Source organism: Pinus tabuliformis, chromosome 8 (assembly GCF_031772625.1).
Source record: "Pinus tabuliformis cultivar Carrire ecotype Pingquan chromosome 8, CPIR1, whole genome shotgun sequence".
NCBI lineage: Eukaryota > Viridiplantae > Streptophyta > Pinopsida > Pinales > Pinaceae > Pinus > Pinus tabuliformis.
Window position 1 is genome coordinate 1,221,719,025 of NC_142294.1, and position 26,986 is coordinate 1,221,746,010.

Genomic DNA, 26,986 nt, shown 5'->3' on the forward strand with positions numbered 1-26,986 from the left:
CAAAAAAATAAAGTGGAGGCAGTAAAATCTCTAGGGTTGTTTTAGCTATTACACATACCTAATCAAAGATGGCAAGCGATACCAGTGGACTTTATTACATGGTAATTAAAATCTAGTGATAAGATTCCATTTTTGTGGTTCTTGATAAACTCACGAAATATGCACATTTTTGTGGAAATCAAAATACATACACAACAAGTCAAGTGGCAGAAGCATTCTTGAAGGAAATTCATAAACTTCATGGCAATGTTGCATGACTTGTACTCGTATAAGACTCGTCAAAATACAAAAAATCGTTAAAATATGCTAAATTTTAAGCACAAAAACCAAACTAATGACAATTCCAATCCTTATAAGTTATAAAAACCACAATATATGCAATAATTCATAACATCATCTCATATCCATAAAAGTACAACATAACATAATCGATTTTAGCAAGCAAAACATTAGATAGTGAATAAGAAAAGGACTCGTGATTCCATAATTAAAATAAAATATGTCCACAATTTCAAAATTCAAATACATCTGTAATAAATGATAAATGATTGTCTCATAACAATTTTGAGTCTCATCACTCATGGACGACCACGCCTACAATAAGCCCTCGTGGATCTAGTGGTAACATCGTAAGGCTGAAGCAACTGTGAGGCAGGTGTATTTGGAGTCTCCATTTGAGATGGCAAATTAAAGAGATCCTCAGTCTCTTCATCAAGCCAACTCAAATTAGGGGCCTCCTCCTCCACGACTCAATCAGACTCTAAAATTTAAATCAATAGTATCCAATAAAATTGGATTTGTATCCTTTGGTTGCACTTGTTTTGTGAGCATTCAAAGGTTGTAGTAGATGAAAACCAACTTCTCCAACCTCTCATGCTCCAACCCGTTTCTCTTTTTGCTGTAGATGTGCTCAAACACTGACCAACTGCGCTCACAAGAAGAAGCACTGCAGGGTTGGCTCAGAACTCTGATGGTGAATTCTTGTAATTACAAAATTACAAGCTAAACATATAAAAGAGAACTAGCAAAATTACAAGCTAAGTTTTGACAATTTGCACTTACAAGGCATTTTATTGTCCTTGAGATGTTGGCTTGAGCTGAATCCAAACATGCTAGATGCTTCCTTGTACATATCTTGTAGTATGTTGATTTTGTCTTGAATATCTTGATCCAGGAACATATTCTCAATGCATATCATGACAACTCTCATCACCTCAGGATCTCTTTGAATGCTAGACCACTCATTATAGAATAAGCTCGGATTGAGATATGCTCCTGCTGCATGCAATGGTGAATGTAGTTTCTCGTCCCACCTGGAATCAGTGATTTGCCATATAGGGAGATATTTAGATTCATTTCACTTATAGAAAGTCTTGATGGCCTCTTTGGCCCTGTCCATGCCCTGATAGATATATCCCATTGCAGGTTTCTCTCCATCCATCAATCTCAAGACTTTCACAACGAGCTCAGTGAAGTTGACAATCTCAGTGACTTTGTCCCACAAACTATTACCAAAGACAATTGCTTTCACAGACAATGCTTCTGGTTTTTTGTTATCTCTACAGAATACCCATTGTTGGCTACAAAACATTCTTCTCAAAGCTTGGTACTCATACAAAAGGCTTTGGAGGGAAAGAAAGTTTGTAGCAAACCGTGTGACATTCGGGCGACTAAACTCACCCTGTTTGAATTCCCTCATACGGTTCAAGACCCAAGCATGATTATAAATATACTTGGTAATTTTCTTGCATTCTTGCACAACATCTTACACCCACTCCAACTTCCTAATGTCCTCTAGCATCAAGTCTATGCAATGGGCATCACATGGAGTCCAAAAAATGGTGGGATATTTGTCACAAAGCAAGCTTCCAGTTGCCACATAATTTGATGCATTTTCCTTGATTACTTGGACAACATTTGTAACCCCAACTTCCTCCACTAGATCAACCAACAATGAAAAAATAAACTCTGCATCTTTTACATTTGAAGATGCATCAATGGATTTTAGGAACATGGTTCCTTTAGGGCAAGCTACAACAAAATTTATTATTGTTCTACCCCTCTGATCTGTCCACCCATCAGTGATAATTGTACAATCTGTAAACTTCCATGAGATTTTAATGCTTTCCAATTGTTCCTTGACACACTCAAGCCTACCCCATTTGATTTGTCCACTCATCAGTCATAACTGTATAATATGTAAACTTCCATGAGATTTTAATGCTTTCTAAGTGTTCCTTGACACACTCAAGCTCCTCATCTAGTTCTTTCCCCCTAACTGCATTATAAGATGGGGCTTTATATCCAGGGCCAACACTTGCAATGACATCCACCATGGGCTAATAAAAATAAGACTTTGCATAGTTGAGTGAAAGACTGTTATGGTACCAAAACCTCCTCGTTGCCATATCTGCCTCCATCCTCTTTTTTTCATTAAAACTATCCAAGGTTGGTTGAGATCCTGGAGTTGTACGAGGAATGAAGAAAGAAGAGGTTATACTCATGTTTGCCACAACACTTGAAGAGGAGTTACCAATACCTGGACTTTGAATCTCATCCTTCCTTCTTGCCCTCTTAGAACTTTTTTCTTTAATGGATTCCAAAGCAACTGCCATTTCAGTGGTGACTTCATCAGGGCAACTTTGACAACATCCCACACCATTCCCAGGAATTCTGGCTAGGTGGTATTTCAGCCTGTTTATGCTTGCATGCATTGTGGCATTGCAATAATTGCACTTGATATGGTGGTCATTACCAACAATGATTCGTTGACCATGTGCCCATGTCGGATCACGAGACTTTCTAGAACCCTTTGGTGGCATGGTGATAGAATCTGGAAGAAAAAAAATATATATATATATATATTTTTTTTTTTTGGTTTTGGTTTTTTTTTTTTTAATTGCAATTTTTTTTGGCCCTGTGGTTGAGTTTCTCAGCCACACAGGGCCGTTGTGTGGCTGAGAAACTCAGCCACAAGCCCAAACATTAAAAAAAAAATACAAACATAAAATAAATTTCAAAACAAAAAAAAGTAAATTGAATACAAAAAAATTACATGGAGAACATTCAAACAAGGTCCATGAAGCCTACCTGTAGTTGGGTTTAATTTGATGAAGCCTCTTTTAGCCTCTGCCAAGAGCTCCTTCACTTTGCAATGGAGTCACTTAATACTCATACAAATTAGACAAACACTCAAATGACAAGTGAATGACAAATGGAAGGGAGAGAGGCACTTATAAAGCATTTTCTTCCCTCCAATTACCCTTTCCCTCCACCTCATTTTCGAAAAGAAAAAAAATAAAAAAATTGAACATTTTATGCCTTTTGAGGCTTGATGGGTTCTATATGGGTCCGATACGGGTCGTATAGAATACCTGCGGTCTTATACGGGTATACAGGTTCTATGAGAAACCCGCCAAGTCTGGGTCTTAAACGCGGGTTCTATACGAGTGACCCGACTCTGTATAGAACCAGTGAAGACTCACAGATCTAATATGGGTCATGCTTCACTGTTTCATGGTCTTCCTAATGTAATAATAAGCGACAAGGATCCACAATTCATGGGAAAGTTCCAGATAGAATTATGAAAGATGAGTTCAACAAAATTAGTGACGAGTTCAACACATTATGTACAAACATATAGTCATATAGAAATAGTTAATTGATCTTTTTAGGGTTATCTATGTGTTATTCTTCATATAAACGATCTCAATTGATGAAGTGGCTTCCTTTGGCAAAATGGTGTTATAATCATACATGTACTAAAGTGACCCCATTTGAGTCTCTTTATGGGTATCTAGCTTGTAGTTTTTCATTTTTTTTCAAGATAAGTCCAAAGTACCGACAATAGAGTCACATATGGAGGAGGCTGGCAAAACTTTGAAAATCCTCATGGAAAAACCTTCCAATGGAGTAAAATGGCATGACATAGTAAGCAAGTCAACATTGAAGTGAAAGACAATTTGAGGAGGGTGATTCGGTGTTCAAAGATGAGAACCTTAGAAGAGATCTACTCTTAAGCAAAAGAAGGTTCAAAGATTAGCTCCAAAATTTTCGGGAGCTTACAAGGTTATTCGTAGGGTTGGACAAGTGGCACATGAGTTAGATTTGCCTTCTTGAATTCATAAGATCTTTCATGTATTTTGCCTGAAAAGGTTTGTGGGACAAACTATGCCAGTGCAAGTAGAAATTCTAGCATTAGATGAAGAAAGGAATTTGATTCTTGCTTTAAAAAAAGTTATGAATCAACGTTCTTTATCTCTTTAGAATAGAATGATTTTGGAGTACTTAATTAACTGGAACAATATGCCTCCAGAAGAAGCAAGCTAGGAAATGAGTTGTTCATGAAGTAACATCCTCAGTTACAAGCTTTGAGGGCAAAGCTTTTTCAAAAGAGTGGGCTATGCTAAGGTGCTTTGGTTCTATATTAAGCCCCTGATAAACATTCATTTGTTATATAAGGAGTTAAGCTAGAACCTTTTATTATAATTGTATCCTTTGTCTTGTATATAAAACAAGGAGAGCTTGTCTTAAGATCAACATAACTTGTTTTATGTTTTGAATTCATTGTAAATGGAGGTTTCACCCTTAAATGTGGAGTATAGTCATTGACTTCTCATCAGTTTTAGGTTTGATGATTCATAACAACTAGGCTTCAATATCCGGTATTAAAAATTACATGCAACTCGATCATCTTTGATGCTGGGACAGTCTTGCATTTGGATTTATCTCATGCAAATTGAGGAGTAACGATGCCCACATTGTATGCTTGTATTGGATCCATAAATGCATTATGTATATTCATCATTGGTAAACCGTGTCCACTTGCATTCTTGTATTGGATTCATAAATTTAGTGTGTATAGCCATTGGCAATTGGTTGTCAATTATCAATGTTGCATGATTTTTCAAAATGGCGGTATGGGTGTTGAGTATCATAAACGATTAGAGCATACTTGCAATTTTCTTAGGGTAACAACATTTTGGGGACAAAAACAATGCCTATTTATCTATCTATCTATATATGTGTGTTTGTCTATATGAGAGTTGTAATGAAGCAATTTGCAGCCTACACTTATGCAATCACCCATTACAAGTCCTAGAAAATTATACTCAGATTAGAGTTAGATCAACATTGGGATAAGCCAAAACACCTATTCAACACCTATTCAACATTGCATTCTGGGTCCATGAGAAACCACCTCAAGCTTATTGACATAATTCACATTTAAATGTTATGGTGCATCGACCACACCTAGCCTTATAAACACTAAAGTCCCTCCCATCTAATCACTCAAAGCTAGTTCTGGTTGGTTAGACAACTAGAAAAGTCAAACAAATTGTACATGCCTCTTTAGAACTAGGTGATGTTGAGAAGTGTAACTAGGTTTGGTCTTCATAATTATCACTATATAATGATGTAAAAGGTGAAAAGAAGAAAAAGAAGAAAATAATTAAATTTTTATTATTTCATTTGTTAAGCATGTTATTCATGCTTCTAGGATTTATTGAGTCAAAGAGTCAAAGTCCTATTTGGACTTGTTGTTAAGAAGGAAGAAAAATGATTTTCAAAATATAATTTCGGGTCAATTCACCTCTTGAAGACAAGTCAGCGCACTCAAAAGATGTGCCTTTTCGCATATGAGAACAACTATATATTGGAATACATCCTCCATCAAAAGAAAAACAATTCAATGTTATTTCTATGATAGGTTTCGAGGTAGAAAGGTATGAAGTACAGAGGATATCTTCTTGTGAAGGAGTTCGAGTTCCTGAGGTGTACATCAGTAAAGTAATGTGAATCATTATGTGGAAATGATCTGACAATGATGCAAATTTTTCCTATGGGAGATGATGCAAGTTTGTTGTGGAAGATAATCTAAGACAAGTACAAATTCTTTGTGAAAAGATGATCAGAAATTCTTGTGGCATATGAAGTTAAGATTGATGTTATCTCCTATGACTTAGATTAATGGATTTGGAGGTCTTGACTTGGTTCCTTGAAGGTTGGATTTGGCTTTTGGATTTCTCACTTTGATCTGATTTTATAAGACGAGGTTTTTTTTTGGGTTTTCCCCTTTGTGGGGTTTTTGCCCTGTCTTGGAGCATATATCTTGTGTCTCTTGTTCTCTATGATCTTCATATTTTTGCATTTTGTTAATTGCTTGATGAAAAGAAGAATACACATAAGCCAACAATAAGTTCCCAAGTAATTATCAAATAAGAAAAATTGTCACTTTTACCTGCCTATTGATTTCTCAACATGGTATTAGAGCTAAGTTGGTGGAAAGGCAATCTATTGGCATATCTCTAAAATAAGTTTGTTGATCTTTTGTATTGGTTTTTTTGGATGAAGATGCGAGTGGTTGTAACTACAATTCTAAGACAATGATGCAAGTTTCTAAAGCCTATACTTCTGAGTTAATGCGAGAAGAGTCAAGACTACTTTATGAGGTTATACAAAGGGCTACTATAGCAGATTGGAGTGAGGTCTTATTGATGCGAAGTTATGGAGCAAGTTATATAGTGATACGAGATCTTCCTCCTGCACTGTGATGCGAAATACTACGAGTAGCATTCTTCTTGGACTGTAATACAACAAGCCTGAGGCTAAGCCATGATCCGAGTCGGAGTTCTGTTCAGAGACAAATTCTATGATGGAAGATTTTGAGTTGGCCCAAGATTTTTGAGTTAAGTTCGTGGTAGTGATCCAAGTTTCTGGAATGATTTGAATTCCCTCTTCTGCCCTATAATGTGAGGGCATACGAAGTTGTCTTTTTGACAAATAATCCAAGTTACATCTGCTATCTGATAGAGATTTTAAATCAGGTCAATCTAAGTTGACAAATATTCAGGGTATCTCCACAAGGCATGAACATGATGAATAAAGCGATGATCTGGATTATTTCAAGTGATGCGAAGGCTTAAAGTGATTTGTGATATACATCTTCTATTTGATATGTCATGTTGATGTGAGTTACTATACTGCTAAGTAATACAAATCAGAAATACGACATAATGAGAGTTTCCTTGAGGCTATACTCCAACTTCATGCCAAATAATGATGCGAGAAGCCTCTCCTACTTAGATAGTGATGTGAATTAGTGATGCAAACAATAATACAAATAATGATGCGGGTTATCTCTTGAGGAAGACAAAGATGCGAGTTAGTTACTTCAGTAAGGAGATTGTGATCAAATGCCCAGTACAATGATCTGGGATAATGGAAATCAAGTTTTGTCATACGCTCGAGTTCCATAATGTGATGCGAAGTAATCTAAGATATCGCAGAGATGCAAGTACCCTTCCAATGCATGACAATTCTCTTTCTAAGTGACCAACAAATGTGACATTGATTCCCTCCAAGGCTTAATGATGGGAATTCCATTCTTAAACATGATAGTGACTTTGATATGATAGTATATGATAGTTACCTTTTCATATGGCAGTAAAAAATTATTCAAGAATTTTGTAACTCAATAAATGACCGAGGTTTCCTTCTAATAGGCCGAGACCTATTAGGCTAAATTTGTGCTAAGCTAAGCAGCTGATTTGAAGTAGATGTTAAGGCTTAATGAAAAACACTGATTCACACCTCTGCATAATAAGGTCAAGGCATCTACAACTCCATATGTGAAGGCATCCAAGAGTAAAGCATTGTATAAGAAAATCGTCATCTTGAAGACCACTTTGTTGTAAGGACCAATGTTACAAGAAACTAGAAGTCTGAGGTCCATACGAATCCATTGCATCAATGAAGCCGACCTATATAAGAAGACTAATCAAAGACAATATCTCAAAGGAGTTACCGTGGTTAAAGAATTGAAGCACCTTTGACAACTGAGGAATCTGATCTCTACAAGAGTAAATAAGGTAAAGATTGAAAAGGTATGTAGACTCTATTGTTTTGCCATTGATAGTGCATATAATAATCTCTCTAAAGATTGCTATAAGAAGACGAATATAGTGAGGGGTGATATCTCTAGGGTTTTGCATCTTTTAATATGTAGAATTTGAAAAAGTTTTAATGACATGATTCCTAGGGTTTGCATTAAGACTTTGCAAAATGACAAATGAGGAACCTAGGGTTTACAAACCCTAGCAAGGACTTAAATCTAGAAAGCCCTAGAAATAGAAACCCTAGCTAATTGTTTATGCTATAAAAATAAAAATCTAGTTCTTGAGTTTGACAGGAATAACATCATGATGATAACATCATGATGCTATTCTATCTATATACTTCGCCCTTTTTGTTCTTTCATGGTCTTCTAATAAAGGTTGCAGGTCTACGCAAGATCTATCTAAATCTTGACTAACAGATGAAAAGACTTGAGAGAACGTGGCAAAGCATGAAGATGAAGAAGAAGTAAACTATTTGAAGGTTGCATCAAGGAAGGTGATTAGAGGGCAAGAAGTTCCCTTACCCCAGATGGAAAGAGGGAACTGTGAAGACCCTCATTGATGCGATATTAATTGAAGCTTGGTAGACTTAGAGAAGTTTGTGATCGAGAAAGCAATGTACAAAATTTTTCGACGATCAGAATCATCAGCCAGCTACATGATATATCATTGTAAACCCAATTTTTGCAAGTTGTAATGTAAATGATGCTAGTATGACCATTTAATTATGTAACAACACCTAGGTATGCCTTTGATTTTGGCGATAAATTTTATCCAGGGAGGTTTTTTAAGCTAGCCACATCATGTGTGTTTCTAAACATGGATAATTGGCAAAGTTTTTCCTCCAGCTTAAACCCCAAAGCTAGGGTGGAATTCATTGAAAAAGTTTTAGGTGAGTTCTAGTGTTATATTGAGTCTTTCTAAAAGTGGTTTGGGAATAATTTAAGCTATTTGGATAAATTATTTTATTAGAGATCACTTGGTCTACTAGATCATATTATGTTGTAAAATTGGGTAATTATTTTGATGGTCTATATGTAAATGTGTATTCCCCCTTTGAGGGTTGAATTTGCAATATCTGATGTAAAAAATATTTTAGTGCATGGTCCCTTCATACTTAGACACCATGGCTAAAATATTTGAAGGTGGAAAAAAATAATTAATCCCCTCTTGTGTCAATTTATTAATTTTTCTCTCTAAAATAAAATTAAATCTTAAGCCAAAAAATTAATTAATTTAGAGTCAAAAAAATATTTTAGAGAATTTAATTATCTCCCAGTGGAAAAAGACCCAAAAATTCGTAGGTCAAAGTAGTCAATTTTTGGAGGTCCCCAACCAAGGCATTTTTTTTTTTTTTGAAGAAAAATTAAGTCCTTGGACCTTGGTGGTTAAGTCAAAGTCAAAATTTTGAGGAAATTAATCCAAAAAAAATAATTTTTAGATTAATAAAAAATGGGTTTTATGAGAAATTTGAAATTTTCCTCAAAATAAATATTTTCGACGACATAGATTAAAAGAAGGTCAAATTATTATCAACAGTTGAGATTATTTTGACGGGAAACAAGCGAAATAACCATTATTTTCCACTTGGAGGATTTCTCTATAAATAGAAGCCATTTTGCTTGTCAAATCAGAATGATTTTGGATGATGTAAATTTGTAACGCTGGTATTGAGCCATTGCTCTGCTGGGAACGTTTGATATCATAATAAAAAGACTTTGGGGTTCAATTCATGGTGTTCTTTGTCCATTGATCTGTGGTACATGCTGGTTATGTGCTTTCCTATATTGTGCTAAATTTTTTTATAAGATTGTTATTTTTTTTTTTGTAAGCTTTGGTAGGACTCTTCGATTTTCGAGTTTATATGTCCATTATTCACCCCGCTACAAGGGGAGGGTAACACAAGATTCGAACCCAAGATCTCTGGTTTGGTGAGACTTCATTCCACGACCATCGCCACTTGAGCTACCCTAGGCGGACTATAAGATTGTTATTTCATTTGTCAGTGATAAGAACATTTTATTGGTAAAATTTAGTTTTATCTTAGGTGACCTGATGCACCATATGATCTAACAAGTTTGCTTGAGAAAATATATAGAGATTAGCATGTACACCGACCCTCGGGCTCCAAGATCACAGAGTTTGGAGAAGAGCCGACCTTGTTTGGGTCTGGGAATTTTTATTTGCTTTTCATACTTTGCGAAAGGGTGTGGCCAATATTCTAACTTTCGAAAAACACATTGATCCGTTGTCGTTATTCAAAATTATTTTCTAAAAAAAATATTTTATTTACAGGCCTTATATATTTGTAAATATTTTTTTGTAAAATAATCTTGTAAATATATTTCTAACCCTTGTTTTGCAGTAGTTGGGATTCCAAGGTTTATTTTAATTTTTGTGTATATTGGGGTTGTGGGAAAATTTTTATTTCATTTGTGCAAGTGATTTCTCAAGCCAAATCTGAAAATGTGGAAGGGTTTCAAGGGTTTGTAGCCTTTGGAAATATTCGTTGGTGTTTGTAGAGGTAGATCTAGGCCTAGGAAGGCAAGATCTCGCTGCCCTCCAAGCTCAACGGTAAAGCCGAAGAGGAAGCCGGTAGCCCTGGAAGCATTCTCGTGGCAAATTTTTGACAAATTTGAAGATCTGAAGCGAAATTTTGATTTTTTTGCAGGGGTTCCAATTTTTTTAGGCCTTATAGGCCTCATTCTCTCTAGTTGTTACCTTTTTCTCCCTCTTTGTTGAGCCGCTACCCATTTGGGCCTCCAAACCCTAGCCACAACCATTGTTTGCCTAGCCGTCAGCCCTCAAGGGCTGCATGTTATGCAACCAACTCACAAAATAGAAGAAAAGATAGATCACTAGCCCTTGGAAGCATTCTCGTGGCAAATTTTGACAACTTTGAAGGTTCGAAGCGAATTTTTGGTTTTTTGCAGGGATTCCAAATTTTTTTAGGCCTTATAGGCCTCATTCTCTCTCGCTGTCACCTTTTTCTCCCTCCTTGTTGAGGCCTACCCATTTGGGCCTCCAAACCCCTTAAGAGTTGTTTGTTATGCAACCAACTCACAAAATAGAAGAAAAGATAGATCAACGACTTCAAAATTAGCTTCTTTGAGGGGGCAACCTCCTTTACATTACACAAATGAATAATTCTTGGATGATACAAATGATGAAACCTCCTTTCTATATATAGGAGTCTAAGGGGTCACAATATAATCAAGGCCGACATAACAATAATAATGTAAGGGCACAACAATAACAATAGTGGGTTTCTATGGGGCACAATAATAACAATATGAGGATTACATGGGCACAAAAATACAATGAGGGGGTTGCACTGATAACAATAAGGGGCTACACTAGTAGTATAGGGACCTAACATGCCCCTCTCCTTCAAAAAGTGTTGTCCTCAATGCTTGATTAGTTCTGGATGCTTCTGTATAAAATTCTCGTCCTCCCATGTGGAATCTTCAGCAGGTAAGTTCTTACAGTTGATGAGATACTTTGAAATTGATCAATTTCGTAGTTGTCGGGCTATTGTTTTTGTGACTGCTTCAGGTTCCAATGTGATTTTTCCTTCCTCATCAAGTTTCGACAATATTGTTTGAACTGGGAGCTTCTCACCTATAACCTTCTTTAAGCATGAAACATGGAAAACTGGGGGCACTCAGGAAGATGCGGGGAGCTCCAATTTGTATGCCATAGTACCAATCTTTTGCGACACCTTTTATGGACCATAGTACTTTGGTGATAGTTTATTATCCTTCTTAGCCTTCTTAGCTTGCTTGAGGGACATTTGTTTGTATGGTTGTTATACGTAAAAATATCCAGTCACCCACATCAAAACTTTTTTCGTTGTGATGTTGATTTGCATGTTCTTTCATTCGATTTTGTGCCGAAGTGAGGTTATCCTTTAAGAGTTGGAGAACTTGTTGTTGATGCTCAATGTGATCTTCCGCTGCTTGAACCTTAGAATTTTCTCTTAAAATGATGCGATGGATGGTGGATGATATCCATAGTGTGCCAATGCGTTACAAGATATGGTCGAATTCATTTCTTATTTCTCTGGGGTTGGTTCCTAGCAGTGTTACTTGGGAGCGGGAGCGGGAGCGGGGAGCGGGAGCGGGAGCGGGGGCGGGAGCGACCATTTTCAGAAGCTCCCGGTTTGGGAGCGAATCCCGGAGCGATTTTTTAAAAATATATATATTTTTTATATTTTTTAATTTTTGATACATATATGTCAACAAAAACATGTAGAATGATGAAATAGACATAAAAAACATAAAAAAACATAAATTGATCATTGAACCATATCACATCAATCATCTAGAAATTATAATCGTCATCAACCTTAGTAAAATAATAAATTAAAATAACATTCAATTCAATAACATTTATCATCATTGATCACCAAAGTAACAAGTTGTACTTGTAAGCCAAGTTTAACCATTACAAGAAGTAATATCGAAGATATTTCTAAGTCCTAACTTCTAACTGTTAACATGATATGAAATGTTAAAAATTTATAAAATGAAACATGAATAATGAGATGAAATGAAACAACTTTAGTCTTTCACAAAGCATCATATTCATAATTCACAATCATTACCAATGAGTTATAATTGCCAAGGCCCAACTTCAAACTTCAAATTTTCATTGTCACAGTGATATAATGTTTACAAAAAATATCATAATGTCATAATGATATGAAAGAGTCAAGAGTCAAGAGTCAAGGACTCAAAACTCAACACTGAACAGTTATGAAAACTAAAGTGACAAGTCTAATAGAAACTAAAAAAGACAAGTAAACTGTAAATCTACAAGTGGCCCTTGCCACGAGAGTCTCCAGGAGTATAAGTAGGTCTTGGCGGTCTTCTAGGAGTCTCCCGCCCAGACCGACGACCAGAACTAGAGCCTCCACGCGAGGGTGTCGATGGAGGTGGCGACAGCAATGGAACAAGACTCGGGCCCCGAGAACTGCTACTGGATGGTGGAGGTGGAGGTGGCATGGCTGCTGCAGCTGCTTCAGCTTCATCCCGTACAAGCTCATCTTCTAGTTCTTCCATATGTACAATGCCATCCTCCAAATTGTCGTCCTCAGGGTGATTGTCCCAAATTTTATATGTGGGATCTTCATTAGCCCGATCACAGTAATGGCTCAACAACCTCAAATTGTAGTGCACATAAACCAAGCTTTCTGCTCGGTTTTCGTTGAGCCTGTTTCTTTTCACATTATGTATATAACTGTAGGTGCTCCAACACCTCTCTGCAGAAGAAGAATTTACAACCTGTGCAAGAACTTTCAATGCCAATTTTCGCAAAAGTCCGTCGCCGCCATATGTTTCCCACCATGTGAGAGAATCAAATTTATCTTTGTCGTCCATTGCATGGAAGTTACCATACAAACCACTGCCAGTGAAGTATCTGCCTATTTCAAGGCGCACAGCTGCACATTCCTCCCTATCAGGCACCAACTTTTCTAATGCATCCAGATATCCTTTAGTTACCTCTCGATCTAAATGGGGTTTGGTCCTAACACCACCCCCTGCTGCAGGTTTGCCCAACCAAGAATCTGAGTAGTATTTTGGCGTAAGGATATACGCCAAGCAATGTAGTGGAAGGTTAAGCCTTTTCCACCGTTCACACACACAATCGTGAATCAGATTGTACAAGTCGGGATCTCTGTTATTAACAATGTCTTTTATTTCCCCCAACATGGTATCCATTTGCTCATACACCTCGCCAATCACTGGTTTGTCTGTATCTGCAAACCGAATCATGTTATAAATTGGCTTGGTGAAATCCAATACCTGTCTCACAGTGGTCCAAAACTGCCCATCAAGAGCGGCCTCCTCCACCGTTTCAAAACCTGCAATGTCAGCTACATTTGTAGCCCTTTCCTTTAACACCTGCCAATTTGGACTTGATACCATGCTAGCTAAACCCTCTCTTACCTTCAAAAGGCGCCTGAAGGTGAGGTAATAGCTACCAAATCTAGTCCTCGCAATCTTCAGCAACTCCAATCTCGAGTGACTGCGGAAAAGGCCATGGGTATTGCTATGATTTGTAATAAATTTTATCATTTTTTTTCCTCTCTTGTACAAATCACCAATCCATTGGTATTGTTCATTTTTGTTTTTGACAATATCATGCAACAGAAGGTTCAATGTGTGAACCAAACATCCAGACCAAAATATGTTCGGGTATCTATCCTCAATAATTGCTCCCGCTGCCTTACAATTAGGAGCATTATCAGTGATGACTTGGATGACATTGTATGGGCCAATACGCTCAATTGTTTCAAGCAATGCTTCTGCAATGTTGATAGCGGTCTTGAACTTGTCTGAGTAATCATGTGCAGCTAGAAAAATGGGACCACTTCGGGACACAGCGAGAACACTTATCAATGGCTTGCCTTTTACATTTGTCCATCCATCAGATACAATGGACACCCCATTGTCAGTCCAAGAACTTGTCATTTTATTCAAAGAATGTGATATTTTTGCTTTTTCATGATCAAGGCCAACTGTTCTTGCCTTGTCATACCCAGGGCTCTTGTATCCTTTAGGGGCATCATTTATGGCAGAAACCATTTCGTGCCAATAAGGTGAGCGTAGAACATTGAATGGTATCCCATTTGCATAGAGGAACCTGTAAATTTTTGAATCCACATCATTCCTACACCCCTCATCAAGGAAATCTGATATGGTTCTACGGCGTAAAGATGATGACCCTGAGCCTCCATGTCCATATCCACTGCCTTGGGAGGATGCTGAAGGAGTTCTTTGTGAGCTTTCAAAGAAACCCCTTGATCTTTTTGCTTTGTATTGGGCGTCCTCCTCTTCCTTTATGTATTTGGCTCTATCTGCTGTTGACACCGCGTCGCAAGTTCTGATTCCTATTTGTTTCTCTCCATCCCATGCCCTTTTCCCGCAAAGGTGTCTTCTCAAACGGGTGTATGAGCCTGTGAAATCATTGTTGCAATGGGGGCAATGAAATTTAGTGGTTCCACCCCCTCTCCCTATTTCAGGCCTCTGAACATATTTCCACAATGGAGTTTGGTCTTGTTTAGTTTTTTGACCCTCATGTTCACCCTCCACATCCTCCTCACTGGGGTTTTCACCTATTTGACTTCCTCCGGCTTCTTCATCCACCTCTTCAGTTTCAGGCCCCCTCCGTTTCCTACTCTCCACCACCATAATAACCAGAAAAGGGACCAGGAAGAGGAAAATGCCAATAAAAATCCCCATGTCCATCGTGTTTGATGTTTGTAGGGTTTGAGTCTTGAATCTGCAAATTAATTTAGTTTATTGGGATTAATTCATTTAATTTATTAATTTAATTTAAATTAATGATCTTTAAACTCAAACAGGTAAATTAAACTAAACAAACTAACTACCTAACCAACTAAACTAACTAAATGATTAAGTTACTTACCTCTGCAAGCTTGCTCCTCGCTCCTTGGCACTTGCTCCTCGCTCCTCAGCTCTGGCTCCTTGCTCCTCAGCTCTTGCTCCTTGCTCCTTTGCTCTCAAACTCAAGCTCAATCTCATTGAAATGATTTTGTTTTGGCCCATTGGGCTTATAAACCCAAAAAAATTAGTTAAATTTTTTGTTTTTTTCGGGTCCGCGGAATTTTTTTCCGCCGAACCGCTCCTGGTTCACTAAAATTCGCTCCCGGAGCGTTTTTTAATGCCCGGGAGCGATCAGGGAGCGATCGCTCCCTGATCGCTCCCGGGCATTAAAAAACGCTCCGGGAGCGCGGGAGCGATCGCTCCCTGAAGCGCTCCCTCACAGACCAGGGAGCGCAAATTTTTTTACGGGAGCGCGCTCCGGAAAATCGCTCCCGTCCGGGAGCGATTTGGGGAGCGCGCTCCCGACCCGCTCCCGCCCGAAGCGCGCTTCGGGAGCGGGTTCGAAGGGGGGGGGGGCGCTCCCCCGCATCACTGTTTCCTAGTGTATATCCTCTTCTTTTGATGTTTCTTGATCCTTTTCTTCCTCCTCTTCACAATTTATCTAAATTAATTTTTTCTCAGCACACTTATGACCTTTAGTGTATTTTCTATCAGAACTGTAACAAAGCTCTTTCTCTTTTTTCTACCAATTGTTGTGGTGTCAACCTTGTAGGGGTTGGAAGACTAGGAGCAACACCACTTCCATCTTTATAGTGATGAGTGGTAGACTTCCTTGTTGCCATAATTTTGTTTTCAACTTTTCTTGCCACCCTAAATGCCTTCTCCAATGAATCAGGTTCCCAAAGGCGAACCACATGTTGGATGTTATCTTTTAAAGTCCCTATGAAGACATGAACCTTGTGCTCCTCTGGGATATCGGTTACCCTAATATTCAATTTTTGGAAATCCTCATTGTGCTCTGCCATTAAACCCTTTTGTTTGAGATTTATCAATTGGCTAAAGAAGGTGTTGCTCTTTGTATCCTCATAATGTGCTATCATTTCCTCCATAAAAATGGACCAAGTGACCATTTGTTTACGAGAGCAAAGTGATCGATACCATGAAAATTGACTGGGTTCTAAATATAAAGTTGCAATACGTACCTTTTGTGTGTTTTGCACATTATGGAGATCAAAATATTTCTCCATCTGTAGTATCCATGTTACGGGATCCTTGCCATCAAACTTCCTCATATCGATCTTTGGAATATGGTGGGTCTTCAATCCAACGTTAGATTCTATGAAATCATGATTAACATTTTTTTTGTTCTCCTCGTGGGTTTACTCTACTACCTTTTCGCCATTAGGAGGCCTTTCTTGTAGCAACTTTGTCCCACTTTCCTTCAAATATTCCATGCCTTTCTTCAAACTAGCTTTCATACCATCGATATTAGCTTCCATACCATCAATATTAGCTTCCATGGCATAGATAAAGCTATTTATCTTAGCTTTGATTGCATTCTTCAAATCATCCATTCGATTTTGCTTACTAGGTGTTTCTATTTCCTTGATTCGAGTCATTCTTTTTCTTGCTTTTAGGAGGTTGATATTTAAACCACTGTAACTTTGTAATTTCGGATCTCCAAGTTTTGAAGTTTCGTTTTGTGGTAGCCCTCTGTGTCCTCTTTCCAACCCCACAAGTCTAATCGCGATTGGATTCTCCAGGAAAGAGTTATACCCAATGTCCCACGATGACTTGATTATAGACTATTTCAGTAGAGCGAACTTGTACGACGTGCCACGTGTCACTGTTTCGCCCTTTGGCCCTGTAAACGATACCCCAACAAACTACAATCCATCTTCTTTCTGTCACTTTCTACGAAATTTGTATCCGATGCTCAGAGATAAAGTTATTACAATTTTCCCAAGGTCACCTATTTGAGATGGAATTTGGGAGCTTGCAAAAACCCTAACTTCCTTTGTTCATATCTCCAAAAATATAGCAAGACAAGATTTGAAATTCGGTCACGAGGTTCATCACGAATTCGGCTCAAATGGGTTTTTTTTCAGCTTCTAAAGCTTCGTAGAAAAAAAGTTATAGCGAAAATTCCACGATGACCTGTTTGAAGCAGATAAATCATAAAATCCAAATCTCTGATATCAAATGTTATGCAACCAACTCACAAAATAGAAGAAACGATAGATCAATGATTTCAAAATTATTCTCTTCGAGGGGGCAACCTCCTTTACATTACACAAATGAATAATTCTTGGGTGATACAAATGATAAAACCTCCTTTGTATATATAAGAGTCGAAGGGGTGACAATATAATCAGAGCCGAGATAACATTAATAATGTAAGGGCACAACAATAACAATAGTGGGCTTCTATGGGGCACAATAATAACAATATGGGGACTACATGGGCACAACAATACAATGAGGGGGTTGTACTAATAACAATAAGGGGCTACACTAGTAGTATAGGGGCCTAACACTGCTGCCCTTGGCCGCAGGCTTTCCCTTGGACTTCTCTACCTTGTCGTGGGCTTGTTCCTCTCGTTGCCCCTTCTCCCTCCTCACCCAACCTTCTTTGTTGCAGGCCCTTGGGCCTCTCCTCCCTCGTCGACAACCTCTTTTCTCCATGCGACAACCTCTAGGAGGCTTGTCCTAGGTGCTGCAGGCCCTAAGGGCCTACCTTTTCCCTAGTGTAGGCCTAATAGGCCTTCATTGCCCTAGCCACAGACCTATTAGGCCTTCTTGCCCCTTGCTCCAGCGCTAACGCTACCCTTATAGGCCTAGCGTTGCCCTATTTGCCCCCTTCTTTGCCTCTTCTCATTGCTAACTTGGGTTATAATTGATTTTTGCTTGTAATTCTTGGTGTTGCAAAGACTTTTGGCTAACATTGGTGGTTGCAGGTGGTCATTCCATTTGAGAAGTTTTGGGCAATTTCTCTAGTCATCTTCTAAACTTGAAGGGGCTATTGGGTTGCTTCCTGAAAAAACTTATTCTCTCACTGTTTTTCTTACAATTATCTAATCATTTGATAATAGTGATAGAAAACTCATTTAAATGGCCTAAAAATCATACATGAGTTATGTAACATATTCATAAGTCACTTGCACAATTTGGGCATTCACTCTTTGGCTTGATTCACAAGAATTTAATGATTGTCATAAGCATAATAAGGTCCAATCATAACACTGACATTGGCATCTAGAAGATCATAAGCTCATTAAAAATCTTGTGTTGGCAAATTGGTTGCCTCATTTGCATTTTTGTACTCATATGCTTCTCATGTTTTGCATTTTAAGTCTCTAATTGAAATTAACTTACTGCTGTTCTAAAAGTCTAATTATTGCTCATTAAATGTCATTGGAACAAAAGTTAGATAGATGATTTCTTTGGTTGATGCTCCATTGATGAACATAGCATATTGTTTGTTTTGATTGGATGGTTGAGTGGTTTTATTTCTCTCTAATAAAAACACTAACATATTGCATGTCTTGTGAGTACTATAATCTACAAATTTTGCACTAAGTAACTCACTCATAAAAGCACTTAATCTCAAGAGTTGATGGTTAATTGGTGATTGGACTTGAAGCATATTGGTATCTCTTGTTATCTCACAATAGCATTGGAGATCTAATTGTTTAGCATCTAATTGGCATTGTGGTAACTTATTGTGATCATCTAAATTGTTAATCTCTTGAGCAATTATCATTGGCATCCTTGTCATTATTGTATTGTCTCTAAAAGAACCTTGGTTAAATTGCTCTAAGTAATATTGTGAAAAAACACTCTAATCTTTTATTGTCATTAGATTTATTGTTCATGTTTAAATTGGATAACTATTGTGAATGATAAGTCTATATTGGTAAATCATTGTGAAGAGCATTAATTTTATTTCTTGTACTTGAGCAATTATCTCTTGGTTACATTAGTACTTCTTTTAAGCACTATTGAAATTGAGCACTTTGTCTTGTGTTTAAGATTGTCTTTCATTCATTGTTGAGTACTCTTTGTCATAAGATAAATTGTAACTAAATACTTAAGACCATAAACAATCTTAGCTCAAGATCGCTCAAATCAATTTGCATTTGCATCCTAGGCCTAGACTTGCATTAAGCAATTAACCTCCAAGCATAAGCTTGGTTGATAGAAAGATAAGGACACTCTTCATCTTGTATCTTGAGAAGGATAGACTCTCTATAGTGGTTAGCATGATGACCTTGCAGTCGTCAGAGCCACAATCTCTGCAATGCCGGATGCATCGAGTTTGTTAGATTTCAGTGGGAGGCATCGTTAACCAAGCCTTTGTTTGCTTTGCCTTGACTTCTCTCTACAACCTACTTTAGAGACTAGCCTCAAAACAACTGAGGATTAAGGGATACATTTAGCTAGGCATATAATTAAAATTAACCCAGTTTCTGCATATCACATAGATTGTTGGACTTGCATTTCATATAGCGAAGCATATAAGCATCAGTTGTTCATATGGTCATTTGGTAATTCAATTGATATAAAGCAAGTGGTTGGATCCACAAGGCATTGGTCTCATCAAAATAATCTAATCTTTTAATGCTAAAATCAACCAAGTGGCTAGGCCATTCAATCATGTCTCTCGGACTTGTTAGTTGCCAATAAGTCTTGCATTTTCATAGGGACTACCACACATAGCCTGTTGTTGGGAGGCAACTAGAACAGAGTGGGCGGGGATCAGAGTGATGACCCCCACCCTGAGTCGTTGTCGCACCGTGCCTGTACAATTTCAGTGACAACACACCTCAAGAAGCCAAGTCAGCCCAATCAAAAGATGTGTCTTTCACATATAAAAACAACAATATATTGGCATACGCCCTCCATCAAAAGAAAAACAATTTGATGCTCTTTCTGTGATAAGGTCTGAGGTAGAAAGGTACAAAGTTGAGAGGCTTTCTTCTTGTGAAGTAGTTCGAGTTCTTGAGGGTATACATCGGTAAAGTAATGTGAATCTTTCTGTGGAAATGATCTGAAAATGATGCGATTTTTTTCTCTGCGAGATGTTGCAAGTTTGCTATGGAAGATAATATGAGACAAGTACAAATTCTTTGTGGCAAGATGATTCAAAATTCCACTGGCATATGAAGTTAAGATTGATGTTATCTTCTGTGACTCAAATTGATGGATTTGGAGGGCTTGGCTTGGATTTTTGAAAGTTGGATTTGGGTCTTGGATTCCTCACTTTGATCTGATTCTATAAGAAGAGATGTTTGTTTGGGTTTTCCCCTTTGTGGGGTTTTTTGCCCTTGCTTGGTGTCTATATCTTGTGTCTCTTGTTCTCTGTGATTTTCGTATTTTTGCATTTTGTAATTGCTTGATGAAAAGAAGAATACATATATAATAAAAAGCCAATAGTAATTTCACAAGTAATTATCAGATAAGAGAAATCGTCACTTTTACTTGCGTATTTATTTCTCAACAGGTGAGCCTCGTGAGGTATTGACATGAATTTTTTAACACAGTGTCAAAGTAGTAATATAACATAATCTATAAATAGTTACATGGTTGCAGCTAATCATAAGCAGTATTGTCCCAAGAGGTTTTGTCCACTCAACAATGCAATCTTTTCAACCATTTTTTTAACTTAACTGGAAAACTACATTTTGAGGGGCAGCTAGGGGTACGTGAAAAATCAAAGGATGTGGGGATGGTTTGCTGAAACCTCTCGAGTTCCCATTGGAGTCCTCAAGCATTTCAGAAAGTTTTTGAGTAGTTTCTGTTTATTTTTCAGATTGTTCGATGCTGTATCAATTACTTTAGCCGGATTCACATTATCATTTAACAATGCATCCATTTATTAGCAATGTATCCAATCATAAGCTGTCACTGAAGATAGAACAATATATGCAATGGCAAAGAAGACAACAACACAACCATAAGAGACAACAGATTGGTCCAAGACTTGGGAAAAACCCCACAAGGGGGAAAACCCTTTAAAATCTTCTTTTTTATTAGATCATCACAAAAAGTTTTCAGCAGAGTACAATGAGCCCAATACATAAACTTGCAGCAGAGTTTTACAAAACAGACTGTAGATATACAAAACAATAAAGAGAAACCCTTGATCCATCAGACCACTGAAGCCAATTGAAGGCAACTGTCAAACCCCATATCAAAACCCTGGACGCTCCCAACAAGGAAAACTGAGTGCATCCGAAAATTCCTGGACGCTCCCTCAGCCACTCTGTGACAGCGTCTGGATCTGACACGGACGCTCCCAGGTAGACTGTGTGCGTGCATCTGGGGTCAAATACTGGCAGAACTGCTCCAAACCCCGGGATACATATATAAGATTGATGTTTATTATAGATAAACTTCATAGAAAATAATTCATTCATATATAAATATGATAACAATGAGCCTAGATATCGTAACCTAACATCTATGAAGTGCTGAGAGGAATCAAATCCCTTGAGGTCCAAACCATCTTTAAAGTGCAAAATTTTGGTGAAATGTTTACATATCAAGAAGATTTCATACCTCTCCATGCTTGGTAGATCTGGTTTAACATTGGTATAAGCTGGTTCTATGTTTTCTATCTACATTTTATTATTGTTATGGTACTATTCATTTTCCTTCGCAATTTGCCCTAGGTTGGCTATCTCCAACATCTTGTGTCCTATTATTTTGAGGATGCTTTGATCTGTTTTAAAACTGCACACTGTTACTAGTTTTGTTGATAAATGTGGGTTTCATTCTCAGATATTGATGGCATGTAATTAATTTATTTTAGTGCAATGTTTATTCTTTGTTATTCTAATGTTGAAGTACACCCTGTTGATTCCAGCTGTGCAATTTGTTGTAAAAGTGGTGGTGCACTCAAGCCAACAACAAATCCTGCAAAATGGGCACATATAGTTTGTGCCTTGTATACAAATGAAGCATTCTTTTTGGACACGGATTCTATGGAGCCAATTGATGGTGTTTCTGCTGTTGAAGTACGGTCAAGGAGACAAAAACGTTTGTGCTGCTTTTGTGGTGCGAGGGTTGGTTCATGTGAACGTTGCTCAGTCTATGGTTGTAGAGGAACATTTCATATCTCATGTGGTGTCAGTCGAGGAGCTTACTTTGAGGTATACTTTCTATAAGCACTTATTCCTATCCTTCTGCCTTTATTTAACAAGGCCTTTTGAATGATTGCACATGTTTAAACTTTTAATGTTTTTTGTCATTGAGAGGAAAACAAATCACATGCTTACAAAGCAGATTGGCACCTGGACAAATGGAACACTAGCATAATTTTGGGCTAAAATTTCTATTGATTCCTTTGAGATCATGTCCCAACAAAAAATGTGTGTACGAAGTACTCTCGTGTATCTACATAATATGGATTATGGGGATTCATTTTGCAAGTTCCTTTGTGCAGTGATTGGGTTATCTGGTTTTGATTTTTGAATGTTCATATTTAAATCATCGTTGTTATGTTCAGACTTGGTGCATTCAAGTGTATAGTTTAAAAAGTATATTTTATTCTTTTAGCATTTTTGTCTTCAAATTTGTTTTCACTGAAAATGTTTAACCTGGGAAATTTATTGTTGTGGCTTATATATCTTCCGGTTTGGGTTTATTATTTGTGGATGAAGTTTAAAAGTGGGGCATAGGACTTTATGTTGAGAAATAACTAGCAAATGGCTTTTCATACCAATAGGTGTGCACAATTTGATGCCCATTTAAGCCTGTAATGTCGATGTCTATTTTTGAACTAGATGTATTTTTTTTAGACCAAAGTATCCTCTTTTTTTTAGTATCCCATAGGAACCTAACAGCCCACCTGACACGTAGCTACTAGTAAACCTCTGGGGGACTACGGCCTGTCCTCTCCGTAAACCGGGTCACAACCTTCGATCTGTCAGTTTTCACAGCTTTCACATTATTTCAATCAGCAATTGAGCTGCCCCCCTGGGACAAGATCCTATCTTTCATTGCAAATAGGGAAATAGTTTTGCATGGCCTCGCATTAGATTATACACCTGTTAAAAAGAAACACCTGAGAAGCAAGTTTTAAGATGAGAGTAGCTCTCATTACAAGCTAGTAAATGTGCAATTTTTTCATGGCTTTGCATTAGATTATGTGGCTGTTACAAAAATACCTGAGAAACAAGTATGCTAATGTTAATTCCATTTCATTGCCTTTGCAAGGTTGTATAGGCACAGTTATCAGTATATTCACATGCCTGCAGAGTGGTTTTGCATTAGACCATGTGCCTGTTACAAGAAACACCAGAGAAACAAGTCTGCTGATGCTAATTCCGTTTCGTTGCCTTCAAGGCTTTATAGGCACAGTTAACACTATATTCACGTGTCTGCATCATAATTTTGTTTCCTTCTTTGATTTGTTCTTTGTCTTATATTTTATGGGTTATTCTTGATTGTAATAGCCTACTGTTGGTGCGAGTACGGATGCCTCCTCAATTGGCCTGCGGATAAAGACATATATCTCTCCAACCAAACACTAAACAATTCTGAAGATCGAGTATTTCCTATTTACTAACACAGCTAACAATATATTCACGTGCCTGCATTATAGTTTTGTTTCCTTCTTTGTTTTGTTCCTTGTCTTATATTTTATGGGTAATGCTTGATTGTAATAACCTATTGTTGGTGTGATTATTGATGCCTCCTCAATTGTCATGCGGATAAAGATATAAATCTCTCCAACCAAACACTTAACAAGGCTGAAGATTATGTATTTCTTATTTACTATGTTGTTAGTTCCTACAGTCTAATTTATCTTATTCAACCAATGGTGTTTGTCCAGCATACAACAACCAATACAGTTAGTTTTATGAGGTGTGACAAACCACTGAATTTCATTTTTTATAGTACACATTCAACCAATGGTGTTTGTGCAGCATACAACAACCAATACAGTTAGTTTTATGAGGTGTGACAAACCACTGAATTTCATTTTTTATAGTGTGTACTTAAAATCAGATTGTGTGCAGTGGCATCTGATAATATCTCAACATATTCTAGAGTATCAAGAAAGCAAACCGCTGCATTAGTTTTTCTACATTATAGTTACAGAGAACTTTGACAGCTGTTACATAAAATTCAAATCTTTATTTTGGCCTATGAAGCCAGGGATTTCAAAGATGCCTAAGCCATTCTATCAATTGAACTTCTTTGTCAATCAATGCACTTTGTCCCTTAATATCACTTAATGTATATAATTCAAATTTTTATCTTGGCATATGAGGCCAGGGATTTCAAAGAGGCCTAATCCATTCTATCAATTGAACTTCTTTGTTACCGATGTTGGGATAAATACCAAGTTACCAGGATTTGGACGTATACATACAAAGATCTGCGTGTTTTGGAAAGCTAGCATCTGAATATGGAGGGGAACAATGAGTAAGAACTATATAAATATATTTATACAATTTCTAAAATCATTTTTTTTTGAAAAATTAAAAAGAATAATTTTTTCAGCATATAACTTATGTATATTTGTAATACATAATACTTGTAATATATTTTAAAATAATTTATATTTTAGATTATTAAACTTATAAATAATGTATTATTTAAAAGTATTCTACATTAATTATTTTACTTTGTCCCTTAATGTCACTTAATGTATATAATTCAAATTTTTGTCTTGGCATATGAGGCCAGGGATTTCAAAGAGGCCTAATCCATTCTATCAATTGAACTTATTTGTTACCGATGTTGGGATAAATACCAAGTTACCAGATTTTAACGTATACTTACAAAGATCTGCGTGTTTTGGAAAGCTAGCATCTGAACAAGGAGGGGAACGATGAGTAAGAACTATATAAATATATTTTTACACTTTCTAAAAACAATTTTTTTTGAACAATTAAAAAATATAATTTTTTCAACATATAAGTTATGTATATTTGTAATACATAATACCTGTAATATATTTTAAAATAATTTATATGTTCGATTATTAAACTTATAAATAATGTATTATTTAAAAGTATTCTACGTTAATTATTTTATATATGTTAAATTCTAAACTTAAACTTCGACATTCATTATATAAAATTTGAAGTGATGAACTAGGGGGGCATATACTATAACATTAACTATGGGGGTGCAAACTTTAATAACAGAGATATTAGGGATATTTTGCTGGTTGTTGTAGAAAATTTAATGATCTGCACCCTTGACCCCATCTACAATTTTGCATATGTTTGTTTAGGCCCAACCCACATGTTTTGTCACGCTGATATAAATTCTACATGCATTTATTGCTAACATAAAAACTGCATCTACACTTTTTCATTTTCTTAACCATTGATAATTAATGCAAAATTAATGCAAGTATTCAACACATAAGAGAAACTTATTTTTTAGTCAAACTTACCCTGGAAAAACCCCACAGCCTCTTGGGGAAAACCAGTCTTCAAAGGAGGATTTTATTGCTTCTTGAGGAAATAATTACACAACAGAATTATTTAATGATCTGCACCCTTGACCCCATCTACAATTTTGCATATGTTTGTTTAGGCCCAACCCACATGTTTTGTCACGCTGATATAAATTCTACATGCATTTATTGCTAACATAAAAACTGCATCTACACTTTTTCATTTTCTTAACCATTGATAATTAATGCAAAATTAATGCAAGTATTCAACACATAAGAGAAACTTATTTTTTAGTCAAACTTACCCTGGAAAAACCCCACAGCCTCTTGGGGAAAACCAGTCTTCAAAGGAGGATTTTATTGCTTCTTGAGGAAATAATTACACAACAGAAGTAAAACTACTTATCTCCCTTTTGTTTGCTTCTCAGATCACTGTAATTTCTGGGCTGATGTTTTCTTCTCACAGTCCTCTCATCTCAGTGAAGAAGTCGACCTCCTATCAACTCACAGTACACAGGTATATGTATTTCTGAACAGGCTCCTCTACACTCAGAAACTTGGTCTGTCTGCATGGCTCTCACACAGGCTATTAGATGGATTTTCTCACACAAAGTCTGAGCTAAAACACACTCAGAAAAAACACACAGAAGCCTCCCTTAAAAGTCTCCTAGTACCTTTTTTAAGTTGTGTACCCTTTTAATCTCTCTCATAAAGTGATTTTTCTCCTCACTTTAATATTAGAAAAATACACTTAGTACTTTTAACATAAAGTCATTTTATAAAGTACAAGTGATTTTAATATTAGAAAAAGTGCATGGTATAACACTTCCAAGTACCTTTTTCCCATCATGACATTAATATAACTCATAAATGTCATCAAGACAAAAGCCATTAATGTGCTCACTAGGCTAAAAGAGATAAAAGCCTAGTAACACCTCTCCTTGGTACCATTTTCAACATTCCTTCTTAATGGGGAAGGTGTTTCTCAGCCCTCCCATCCTGTCTCTAAAAAATACATGTTTTCCCCTTGCCAGTGATTTGGTGAGAATGTTTGCTACCTGTTCATCAGTGGATATATACTCGAGCTTCATTGCCCCTCACTGAACCCATTGTCTGATGAAGTGATACTTGATATCAATATGCTTTGACCGATCATGAAATACTGGATTCTTAGAGAGTTTGATACAACTCTGATTATCACAGTATATTGTAGTTGATGTCAACTTCTGACCAAATAAACCATAAGCATCTTGCAAAGCCATAATGCCTCGCACCCTGCTTGACTTGCTGCCATATACTCTACCTTTGCGCTGCTC

At 37.0% G+C, this 26,986-nt stretch overlaps 1 protein-coding gene across 3 annotated transcripts in view; it reads left to right on the forward strand.

Moving 5' to 3' along the window:
* Nucleotides 1–26,986, forward strand: part of LOC149239795 (uncharacterized) — a 210,514-nt gene that overhangs the window by 130,809 nt on the left and 52,719 nt on the right. For 2 of the 3 annotated variants that reach the window (XM_089373537.1, XM_089373536.1), the window contains exon 7: nt 22,119–22,404. In XM_089373537.1, coding sequence (XP_089229663.1) covers nt 22,119–22,404 — 286 coding nt within the window. Of the gene's footprint in view, nt 1–22,118; nt 22,405–26,098; nt 26,188–26,986 lie in introns of all 3 variants that reach the window. The other variant, XM_089373538.1, reaches the window with a different exon arrangement.